General features: G+C 40.3%; 1 protein-coding gene across 5 annotated transcripts in view; it reads right to left on the reverse strand.

The window, feature by feature from the left end:
* The window catches only part of daam1b (dishevelled associated activator of morphogenesis 1b), a 50561-nt gene that overhangs the window by 19573 nt on the left and 18204 nt on the right, over nucleotides 1–12784 (reverse strand). For all 5 annotated transcript variants that reach the window (XM_084378389.1, XM_084378387.1, XM_084378388.1 and 2 more), the window contains exon 2: nucleotides 1596–1890. In XM_084378389.1, the coding sequence (XP_084234515.1) occupies nucleotides 1596–1784 (189 nt within the window). In that variant the 5' untranslated portion in view covers nucleotides 1785–1890. The remainder of the gene's footprint in view (nucleotides 1–1595; nucleotides 1891–12784) is intronic.

A 12784-nucleotide genomic window follows, 5' to 3' on the forward strand; every position in this document is an offset into this window, starting at 1 on the left:
CATTGTTATTATCTTCGGGACATTCTGTGCTAAAGCAATCAAGCATTATGAATCAATATGTGCAATGATCAAAGGTCTGAAATGGTTGTTTGGACTATTGATTTATCTCATGAATTAGGATCCAGTTACTTAGTAGCAGGAGAACACGACAACTATTACAATTGATTCTTCAGATCATAAAGAGCAGCTTCTTATTTAAGCTGCAACAGATTTATTGTTAATGTCCTGTTTGATTGTGAGGAGAGTGGCTCTTTCTTTCTGAATGTAGGATGGGAAAAGGAGCTTCACCTTGCCTGACAGGTTTTTGGAAAACTCTTTTATTTATAAATTAACCACAAGTTCAAAGGTCGGGTTTAATAGATCGTAACAGAGCAGGTGGGCCCAAACTTATTCCACAACATGAGTCTTTTTTCCAGCAAGCCTGCTCTGATTATGCACGCACATGGTGGCTCATACTGTGTGAAAAGAAAAGCACGTGGCTGTTTCCTTTGGGTAAACAGAGCAACCGAAAGCCTCCTTGTCGTCACACTCAACTCACTCAATTATGTCTTCATAAAGGCTGGTAGACAAAAACAAGCAATTAGCAGATGGAGGAGGCTGAGACATTAAGAGTTCCTGAATGAGATCTATTGATGTGCAAAAATGTCATGCTTAGATTACTGTGGCAACCACGGGAGAGGAAAATGGGGCATGAGAGAGAGGAGAGCACGACAAATTAGAAGTGACAATAAGACAGAGAAAGAATAGCAGCCTGGCCCCATTACTCACAAGACAGTGTAAACTGGGCGGAAATAAAGTTTTTTTGTGAATGTAGCCGACAGTGTAAATAGTGAGGCAAGACTTTATTTTAAAAACATTCTCCGAGTCTCTGAGTCTGTTATGCATTGTGAAAACCAACAACTGATTCAAAGATAAACATTAATCATTTAAATCAATCACTTAGGTGGAGGCCTGATGAATAAGAAAATTGTCAAACTGCTTCTATAAAGGGTCATGAAGCATGAGACTAATTATAATCTATATTTTTCCCGACCACAAAAAGACCATAACCCCAACAATGCTCACAACATGGCTCACAAACATATACTAAATAAATCATAATTCAGTAACTTCCTACAGCAGATGGGCAATGTCATTTTTGGCAAATATGTGCAACAACAGGAGTAAACAGCACATTTGTTCGGGACTATTTTCAGTTGCAGATGAATAAAAAATCAGTGCTCTAGGTAGTATTTAGTATGGATGTGGGATTTACTCAAAATAAACTACAGTAGCCAAACTCCCGGTAATAAAAAATAAGTCACCCAGTGAAACAGTGTGACTCATTTATGTGTTTTTAATCGTTTTTGGACAGCATTAGATGCCTAAGGCACGGAAGAGTGAGCTATATCAGGCTAAGGCTACAGATGCAAAACTTATTTATTATATATTAATTGTTGTTTTTGGTCTATTCATTGAATTTGGTAACATTAAGAAACATAACCAGACATATCCTTCTAATCAAAATTATAAAGTTACATCTATTCAGTGCTTCTTTTGAAGTCTTACAATTACTTTGTCTGAATTTCCTCAGGAAGAAAAAAACACTGTCTTACCACCAACTCGGAGAACATGCCGTCCAGCTCATCATATCCTGGCATCGGCAGTGACGGCTCCATGGACTGCAGGGCAAAGTCCTCTCTGAGTCTGTATGTGATCTCTGGGTGATCACTGCTATTAAAACAGCAGAAGATGAAGGAGAGGCCACCACCGCGGCCACCGCCACCGCGTTTCCGAGGAGCCATGGCTGTCCGATGTGTCCGGCTGGTCGGGGTAGGGAAGGTGGGGAGGCTCCTTCAGGGCCTCTTTACAGCCTCCTCCACCTCAGAGTGTGGCCTCCGTCAGAGAGTACTGTGGACACAGAGAAGGGACTCCATTAGTTTTCAACACAAAAGGAAGTTTGTGCTTTTTAAACTGGCATTCACAGGTCCATTCAGGTCGCGTTTTCTCCGAGATAGATGAAAAACAGAAGATATGAAGGTCCATAAATATCCATTTGAATGGCACTCAGTTAATGCTTTCCGTTTGGACCACACAAAACCTATCAAGGCTCCAAGTTTTCCACACTTATAACCTAACCGTCTGCCCCTGGAAATGGTTAATGATGCAGGGTCATAATGTTTGAAGGGAAAGTACAATGCACCATATCACTTAGGGCAAGCACTGAAAGACTCAATTATATCGTTTACACAATAGAGCCCGGTGAGAGTGTGATGTTTGAAATGGAGACCATAATTTGCCAGGATTAGTGTATTCAGGCCTTTTCATCTCCCCTTCCTTCCTATTCAGCATCAGCTTTCCTCTAAAGACCTAACGAGCAGTGATTAGATGGGTGTGTTTACAATGACCATGGTGGGAGGTGTGTGAGGCTTTTCGTTGTTTAGAAGACTAACTGGGTCATCATGGGTAAAGAGCAAAAACAGGCCAGAGACGAGTCATTATAAGGTGTTTGGAGTCCACGTCCAACCCAAATATACACCGCCTCAATCATCCTGATAATCATCATGACCAGACGCCCTCCCTTTCTCCCTGACTTAGCAGATATGATTACACATTTGGTTTGGTCTCTAGCAGCTGCAGTTTTATCCGTTATGTAGGAAATGTATGCAATCCACTTGGAGTACTGCCACATCTGCCCTGCCTCTATATCACAGATACAATTACACAGAAATCAGCTGTTATAAATGAACAGCATTGATGAAAGGGGTTGAGCACATTACAGAAAGTCTTGTACTGCCAGGTGAGGATTCAGTTTAGATTTCCAAACGCTTAGGGGTATTTTGAGGTTGGTTTTAGCTATGCAAGCAGCGGGGCTCTAGCTCAGAGTGTCGGTTGTACCAGAGAGGAGAGAGACAAACCAATTCAAGCATTTTGAGAAGAAAAGCCTATAACACCAGAGACGACACATATTCCCGCCTCTTTTCCCCAAAAGCCAATCGCCTGCTTTATAACCGCCGATGAGGGAACATATGAGCCAATCATCTTGTTGCACTGACGCCAGTGCACAGCGGAGATGTCCAACCTAATAAATCCACTGGGTAGCTTGGCAAAAAAAGTTGTATCAACAATCATGGTCCCCAGAAAATGAATCTTACTGCTATTGATGATCCTTTGACCTCATCTACTGTCACCAAGAGTCTGTAATTTTGAGTGAAATGTCTCAGCCATTGACTGTACATAAAGACAGCTAAAATGCAGCTCCCCAAAAATTAAAGCAAAAACATCTTGATCGCCCCAAACTGGCTTACTACAGTATACGTGATTAATCATACATTTTCTGATAAGTTTGGTTTTAATTGGTTATTTGATACTATAAAAAGGGGGTAGAATTTAGCTCAAAGCACTGCTGTGCCAAAGTATAGCCTCAAAGATCTGTTAGCATGGCCGCAGACTCCAACTCTTGTTTAATGTTCCAGCCCTTATTGTTATCTCTTCAGACGGTATTTTGACCTGGGATCAGCTTGAACTGTTCGTGGAGCATTTGGTTCTCTGGTTGCAGCTTTTCAAACATCAAGAGTTTCAGCTTACTCGGTTGCTAAAGCTAAAAACTGAAACAAAAGGTACAGTTCTGAGAAAAGACGGACCTCAGATTTCACTACCGAAAACACAGCCAGATTTGATTTGTAACAAACTACTAATTTGTACAAACATGCAGAGTGAGAGAGGAGACAGATGCAGTGTGTGTTCTCAGATCTGCTGGCTCGGCTCCAAGCAGGAATAATGGACTAAAGTGCACAAGACCTCTCTGCTGTCTGGCAAAACAAAGACGTGGTGTCCAGATATCCACGAGGACAGTGTCGTCAGCATGTCACAAAAACAGCTCTGCAGTCTCTCTCCCTGCTGTGCACAGCAGCGATGCCAAGTATCATAACCGCAGAGGCTGCACTGACCTGCAGGAATTTCTGAACGTCTTTTCTTGGTGACCGTCAGCTCTCTAGACATAACCACGTTCACTTGACCTTTCAAAGTGTTTGAGTCTTTGCCCAGACAGAATGCATCATAAGCAAAGTGATGCAATCTAAATTTAACAGGGTCAGGTCATAGATTCACTGTAATCGAAGATTGCGGTTCATTACACTCAGTGGGCTGAGGCAACGTACGAGAGCTAAAGTTATCTCTTCTAAAAGGGAAAGTGAGGACATTTCCTAAGGCAACGTTTTCTAAGTAGAGTCAATAAAAAGTATGTTTTGTGGTCTACCTAAATAAAGCATGATGCCATCACAGTCCCATTTTAGTCACTTTTTTGGTTCATCCCTGTTTCCTCTCTCCAAAAGCTGTACTTTTCTAATTTGGGACAGTCACTAGAGCCGTTTTCCAACCTCCAGGAAAATCTCAAAATCTGTCATATTATTTTCACATTGCATCCCACTGTTTTACCACTCTCGCTCTGACCCTGTGATCTCACCAAGAGAGTCAGATTAACTTTCACATCCCCGCCTGGTGAGCGTCCGACATACAGTACATCCCTGTGCTCATTTAAAAGGGTTTTCGTCTCTGCACCACAAGTCCGTGGCTGTGTTCAGCCTCAGAAGCTTGAAACAAACTTAGCTGGCTAGCCATACTGAGGTGGCTAGGCAAAGAAAACAACAACACAATTGAAAAAAACACAAACCATTGGCGATGGACAATAGCATTGTCTATTAGTCCAACCCTATTGCACCATACATTTTTTAATCTTTGCTTTAATGTCTCCTTTAATATGCTGATGCTAACAAAAACATAAGAAGGGACAAAGGTACAAAGATAAGATACATTTAACAATTTAATATTGTGTTCCAAAGTAAGCTGTGTTATCAATAATTTATTGCAATGACCATTTAATCGGAGACAGTAGACATTAATCCAAATTACCACTTGTGTTCCTGGTGGCCAAGAAACGTGTAATAACTGGGCGAATTGTCAAACAAAACTAACAATGGCCAAATTTATCCCATGACAAGAATAATCCCTGTTCTCTAAATAAAGACGGAAAATGTATACAAATTGCAGTGAATGAAAGAACTTAAAGTGTACTACATACACAAGGTACCCGAGACCAAACGGCCACACGTGGGATAAAGTACACAGCAGCTCACTCTTACTACACACAATGAATAGTGTATTTATTTTGACACATCCTTGACTTTTCCAAATAGACTACCAGAGGCCTCAGCAGCAGCTGCTTGGCTTCACGCGCACCATCTATTCTAGCATGAAGGGGAAGAAGCAATTCAAAGCCCTCTTTGACCATATTAGTCCACAAAACTGCCCATCTTTTCCATTAGCTAAAGCAAGCTGTAAACTTTGTATAAACCCCCGAGTCAGAGTGGGACAGCGCTGGTCCCAGGCCAGCTACAGGAACCTGTGGATGTGCCACGACTCGGCCATGTAGGGAGGGTACAAAAGGGCAGACCGTGAGGGCAAAGAGCGGGGGCGCTTCAGGTTTGAACATTCAGTCGCCGTGTCACTGTTAGAACTTTGTGTTTGTGCTGTAATTGTTAACCTGCGAGACCCTAGTGCTCCGACATTAGCCTCCGGAGGTTGTCTGTCAGACGGTCAAGGTTCCCAACATAACAGAGACCTGTTAGAACAAGAGGACATTCCTCTCATAGCCAGGTGAGCCTTGTGACCCTTAACAACACCCACAAGACAACACCATCCACCTGCTCGAAACGAGAAGGAAATTAGATTACTTCTAACAGAATCACAATACAAACAGTAAAAGTGAATGGAATTAATAGTAATTTCCAGGAACTATCCATGTTGTTGGCATGTTTGAGAGGTTAACAGTCTCCACGTTGATGATAATGCCATGTAACAGCTAAACTTTCCATATAATCATGAAGAATGTTGTTTATACTGACATAAATCGACTCCTGGACTCTACTGAAGAAACATAATGACTTCTGTGGGCTGCTGCTTACAGTAGAAGTCAGATTCTTTTGTGCTCCTTCATTCATACACATCCAATAATTAAACCCGCCCACTCAAAATCACACAAACACTTCTGTCTTTGTCCGTACAAGATTTCTATCCTTGGATAGCCTTGTTGTTTTCGTGACCATGTGGTTTGGCGGGTGACCTGGCCTGAGTCCAGACTGTAAGAAGAATCCCAGTGTTTGTAAAGTGTGTGTAAACCCGTGCATGGTGCCTTCCCAAGATTGACTACATTAAACCTGCGCAAGTGTCAGGTCGGCCGGAGAGAAAAGGCAGAAGCAGAGAGGAGCTTCTTAAGCTAAACACAGAGAGACGCTCACGTTACTTAACATGTGCAAGAGGAATGAAGAACAGAGAGCAAGAATTCAAAGATGCTCTGACGCTTTTCATCCAGCTGTTGTCTACCAGCTTAGCCAAGGCCTATTTTCCTTTTCTCTGATTCAGTTCTGTCCATTTTGCTCAACTCTTGCTCAAATTATTATACTGTTCAAGCTTACTACAAGATTTGTATCATTAGCTGAATGGCATCTGCATTGACCGTATGTGTCATGCAGTGGAAATACATTTTGTTACGACAGGTGCTGCCATCCCTTGTACAAAAGCCAATCAAACAGTGCCACCCCTTGCCACAGAGCTCCTATAAGGTTAGGTAATCTTAAAAGGCCAAAAACCAAAAGACATTTGTGGCGTTGGTAACATAAATAGGGATGCACCGATTTATCAGCCCAACATCAGTATCAGCTGATATTCAACTTGTTGACTGCTATTTACCTCTCTGCTAGTAAGATGACACTGACCATTAACAGTGACCGATGTTTATCTGTTGTTTCACATCAATTTTTTGCTGTTAAAGTCATTGAAGTACTGGCTCGTAACACCCCTGCCATCAGTTTGTAAGGTTATGTAAGTACTGAAGTATTCTTAACATTGAGTAGGTAGTTGTAAAGTGGGCTGTAAAGGCTTTTGAAGCAGCTACTTCTCAAAGAAAAGCTTATTTTCTCTGTGAAAGAAGGTTGTATTAAAGGTTGTTTCATAAAATTGTACAGTCTAATTTGGGATCTTTCAAAGACAGTATAGTGAAGGGATAAATGACAGATCGGTTATTTGTTTAAAATTAAAACAAGTTGGTCAACAACAAAGACGACATCGGTATCAGCTGGGAATTTCACAATGGGTGCATGTGCCCTATGTCAAAAGATGTCAAAAAATCCACAAAGTAGTAACCGCAGCAAGCAAAGTACTGAATGCTGCCAAACATGACGGAAATCTGAAAAAGTGTGCAATCAAACTACTCAAAACCAGTCAAATCCAAGTGAAATTATGCACATTATAAAATAATTGCTGTCTAAAATGGCAGCTTTGTGCATAATTCATGAATATTAATATGTCAACTTGAAGTTGACGCTATTAAGTCAAAAAGTGCCTCTCTTGGAGCAGGAATTCAACCTTGGGGAGAGAACACAGTGGACAGTAGTGTATTGAAAACAGATGTGTGAAATACCTTCTTCTGCCCCAGCTGGCATCTCTCAGCAGTTTCTAGCACTGAGATGAACTTTTAATTTTTGATATCTACAGCTGCTACGGCTGCCTAAATGATCAGTCACACTAATGATGATTGGGACGGGATACCGCAGAACAGCTCTCCTGTGTTTCTAATAGAACAAAGGAGCTCTACAGCCAAAGACAACGGAGGAAACCTTGAGTGAGTATGTGAGTGTTGAAGCAGAAATGACAATCGATACAAGAACACCATATGACACTGCAGGGTTGCTTCACCTTGAATTGTTTTGAAGGGAGTTACAGTATGTCACAGGCTCAGCGGTATAATTAGCAATAATCTACCTTTTAGAAATGTCCTTGAGTGAGGCTCTGACTCGCTTCCACTGCTCCAGGGACATTGGCTCTGCCTGACCCTGACCTCTCTATGGAGCCAACCGATCTAAATGAAATGTGTCACGAAAAATGGAATCAATAAAGTGTCATGTTGCTATTATTATCATCCTTGGATTGTGCCACTCCTGACCCGAGACAGCATAAATGTCTTCGCGGTTACAATCGTCCTGTCACATTAAGAGCCACAAAAAAACTAAATAATTTCATGTGTTGTTTTGGGTCCGACCACTGTGGTTGTACAGAGTATAGCTAAAGCTGTGTTATAGGCGGACCAGAAAGGCATTTGGTGCACAGAAGTTTAATCTTCTTTTCCGATTTAGGATTTGGGATGGATCAGACTTGCAATTTCATGATCAGCCCGCCACAGTATTTCCAATGTAAATCATCACGACATTCTCAGTAGTGTCGTTTCTAGCGTTTCCCTACACTGAATTAAAGTGTTTCTCAATCTGACAAAAAAATTAAAACAACTGAGCTCAATAGTGTGCTTATATTAAAAAAAGCCAGTGGAGACACAGTTTCTGGTTTAAGGATTGCAGTGTGCTTCACTCAAGAGGTTTAAGGACTTTTGGAAAACCCCCAGCGTCTGTTGTGCACTACCCATGGCAATTTATTTTGGATCAATCTGGACAGCTGCAAACAAAAGGCTCAGGAGTCACACAGGGAAGGCTAGTGGTAGTCCTTTTCATCAAAACACACAGCCTGAGCTGGGAGCTGCCCAGCTGAAAATCAATGAGCAACCCAATATTAGGACACAGAGCGGTTGCTTAAACTGTGAAACTCAAAACTGTTTTGACTCGACCACAAAATGCTCAACAGAAACAACAATCAAAAGTAATAAAACAATCTCCATTTCTCAACATGTACTGCTTTTCCCAATACAGAAAAACTCAAATCTGCCTCATGTTTTTGCTCAAAGTCAACACCACAAACTTCTAACTGAAAGTAAACTGATCAGACCATGCTATTTCTAATGACTGACAGCTATTTGGCAATTATTTTTACTTTGGTTTTGCTATTTTCTCAATTGTCTTGCACAGCTGGATGGCATGCATAACGCTCGTTCAGCCAATTACTTTATGGCGCCCTAAGTACCCAATGAGTAAACACATGCAGACTTGGACACACATCAGAAAATAACTGGGCCACGACATTAAACGCTGACAGGCAGGTTAAGAGGAGATTAAAATCAATCACTTCTCAGTGATGGCCAGTCAGACGACAGAGAGCCGTCAAAACTGCCCTCAGTGTGAATGCAGCAGCGCTACAGTAGCTGAACTGTTGGGCTCTGATGTCTGTGTGCTCATGTGCATTTACGTTACAGGATTGTGTGTCAAGATATGACAAAGGCATTGCCTCTGGAGCATTAATGTCACATGGCTGAGGGAGTAGTGCTCAAGTGGCTCTCAGATTACAGGATTAGCATACAGGGACAGAGAGAGAGAGAGTGCAGACAGAGACAAAGGAAACATTTCTTCCACCAGCTCATACATTTTATACTTGTCTACACAGCTACGGGTTGAAAAAGTTCAGATCTTGTAGGGCTTTGAAGTAGCAACAGTGGATTGTGACAGAGTTACGGTGAGCTGTGACTGTCGTGCAAAACATTTCATAGGCTGGAATGTGATGTGATTCATTTGGTGCGGTAGTTTTCCAGTTGTTATGATGCGAGTGTCGGTGTGCGCATTGATTTATGTGTTTATTTTGAGCGACAGAGCACTGCTCCAGTGTTTGTACTGTATCTTTGCCAAACCAATGTTGTTTTTGGCAATAAATAACACCAACAAAAAACTACCTTGATTTCTTAGTTAAGTCCGATGATGGATTTTTGGGGCAGATGCCAATACTAACATAAGAAAGTAAGACAATTCAGACGTCAATATATCGGCCAATATTATTATATCAACAGAATATAGACATAAACATATTTTTGGCAATGATCTCTCAAATGTGGTTATAAAACACTTGTGACAAAATGTTATGTAATCGAGGCAGGATATTGTACAATTTAACAATAGACTTTATTGTCCAAAATTACATAATGCACTGACAAAGTAACTTCACTGGGAATTGAACTCTCAAAAATGGCTCCAAGCAACTTTTTCTGCATTATGTTCTGTAAAAAAAAAAACTATTCATAAACACACGTCGAACCACATCTACACCGATACCAATGTATCTGTGATAAGCCAATATTTAAGTAATTAATCAAAAATAAAAGTAAAACATTCTGATTCCAGCTTCTAAAATTCAAGTATTTGCAGATTTGGGTTTCCTACATGTTCGCGACACAAGACACATACCTCCTTGTGCTGTGGAAAACAGTTATGGGAATTTTTCATTGTCTACTCACCTTTTCCAGACAAACTGATTCGTCAGATAACTGGAAAAACAACTGCGAGTTACAACACTCTTCTGTTTGCTACTCATAAATATTGCATTTTGGTGCTGAGCCCAATATCCAAGGGCTTTTATGATAAGTTTCACTGTTACTATACGGAAGGTTTCATACTACAATGCAAATACTGAGCAATCAGGTCGAATGCAAAATCATCTAAAATTCTGTCTGTGTTTTGGATCACAACATAACATTTAACGGTCCACAATAAAGCTAAATACCATTCTGTACTCTGTTACCAACACACAGACACTCCAGTATCTGCTGTAACTGAGAGAGGGGAACTCTATTAGCCACGTCACAAAGAGGTAATCTAATTGTTTTCCACATCCTTCCTCATTACACAGACTCATGGTCCTCACACGTTTCATCCGGGGACCTTGTCACAGCCGGTCTGTGTTCAATTAGATTAGTTAAAAACCAGCCTCTTTAACTGTGGCCACAGCTGATTTTAACAGTCGAGCTCAATTATCTGGCCAGTAATGATCAAAAAACAGGAACAGAAGATAAAGGCTGTGATGAGTGGAAGCTCACTAGCTTACTGTTCATTTCACATCCTGAAGTCCTAGCATTATTTCGTGAACAAAGTGCTGATAAAGAGATGCTTGAGAGGTTTCTTTTTCCTTAAGAGATGCTCCATTCATGGGCAGACACACCATGTATGTGTGTTTAAACTTTAGCATGTTTTGCACAGAACTAGAAACTATACTTGGGGTCAATGGGGATAAAGCTTTGAACAAATCTCCAAAACTTGAGAGAATTCATGATTATGTAACTGCCTTTAGTCACAGATTAGATGGAAATTTGACTCATTATTTATAAAATATATGATAAATGATGAGTTCCACGCCTTAAAAAGTTATTCAGTGGTATTCCCCTTTAATTCTTACATGAATGAATAATAGCACAAAGCCAAAAAAATGTACATTTAGGATTAGGGAGTGTGCGGCTGAAATGTTAGGGAGGACAGAGATTAAAAGGCAGGTTAAAGGCTGTTGCTCTTTCCGCAGGCAAGGTTGTCAAACTTGTTCTGCAGACAGACTCTACAACCCCCTACTCTAAACGTGTTAGCATTCTTCCTCGGGTCAACCCTTCAAGTGGAGGTTAGACTCCGGGCAAAGAGGGAATCTACTTAAACATGGGACAATATCCTTGCCAGGTTTTTAGCTTAGTCATCTGGGTTCAGGTTTTTTGGCTGTGTTCCAAAACAGTGGAAAAAATTACAGTTTTGTTAAAAAAAAGCCCATAAAACACGAGTAACCCTCATCACCCTGCTTCATAATATATGAAAAATATGAGCAAAAAAGGCAAAGTTTAACACATACGCATACTTTCGATGTTGATATTGCAAACAATTTGCCTATTTCACAACAGCAGCTTAACTTTTAGGATCTGCATTTGTCATGCAGGTTCAAGTTTGGGTTATAAACGAATTAAAAAACCTGTTTTTCTAAGATAGATAAATTTGCAGTTTTGATTTGTATCCAGTATGTTTTGGATGTTCTTAATGTGCAACTCCAAACAAATGCAGTGTTTTGTCTTGAATCTAATGACCCAAAGCATATTACTCAGTGAGGAGATGGTGGGAAAATTGCTGTGTATTATCATTTAGACTGGACAATCAAGATATCTCATAACTGGGTTGAGCGGGTTTAGCCGAATTGACAGTCAGGCTAGTTCTCTTACATTTATTGTGGTATAACGACAACAACAGTATATTTTGGAAATCAGAAAGAGAAAAACTAATACAGTTAGCTAAAAGTCTTAGATAAATGTTTGAATTAGCAAAAAGTACTGCATAAATGGTTGAAATAGCGAACTAAGTGAGGATAAATTTGTTAGCAAAAATAATTGATAAACTACTGTAATAGTTAGCTACAAATCCTGGATAAATGGCTGAAACAGCTTGCTGAAGTAATAGTTAACACAGTTGATCACAGAAATGATTAGCCAAACATTAGGGATAAATAGTTACAATGTATACATAGCTAAAATTTATAGATACATTGTTAAAATAGGTAGCTAAAGGTGATGGATAAATAGTACACAGAAATACAATCAAATTAATTCAAGCAAACTTGACCTCTATCAAGCAAACTTGATAGAAGTGACCTGGCAATTCCTTTTGTATTGAAAAAAATGGCTATATTCATATAACTAGTAACATCCAGTTCAAAAATCAGCTTAAATGGCATCTGTAGCATGACAACTGCAATCGATGAAGGGGTATTTAGGCTCATCTGATAGGGCTGCAGGCGCACATCTGACAAACAAGGTTGAAAACCACTGGACTAAAGGGGCAATAAACCCTCGACTATCAGCAGAAATCGGAGAGAATCAGTACCGTCACAAAATTAGTGGAAACAATATGTCTGTGCTCCTATCAACATGAACAGACAGACTATTGACTATGAGATGATCAGCATCAATACAATTTAGCAGTGAATAACAGAAAACTGGAAATTAAGAGACACTGCTAAATATCAAGACCACAAATGAATTAACCTTTGGTGAGTCTAGATATAGGATGTGGACTTT

This window comes from Pagrus pagrus, assembly GCF_965226575.1.
Source record: "Pagrus pagrus genome assembly, chromosome: 16".
Lineage (NCBI taxonomy): Eukaryota > Metazoa > Chordata > Actinopteri > Spariformes > Sparidae > Pagrus > Pagrus pagrus.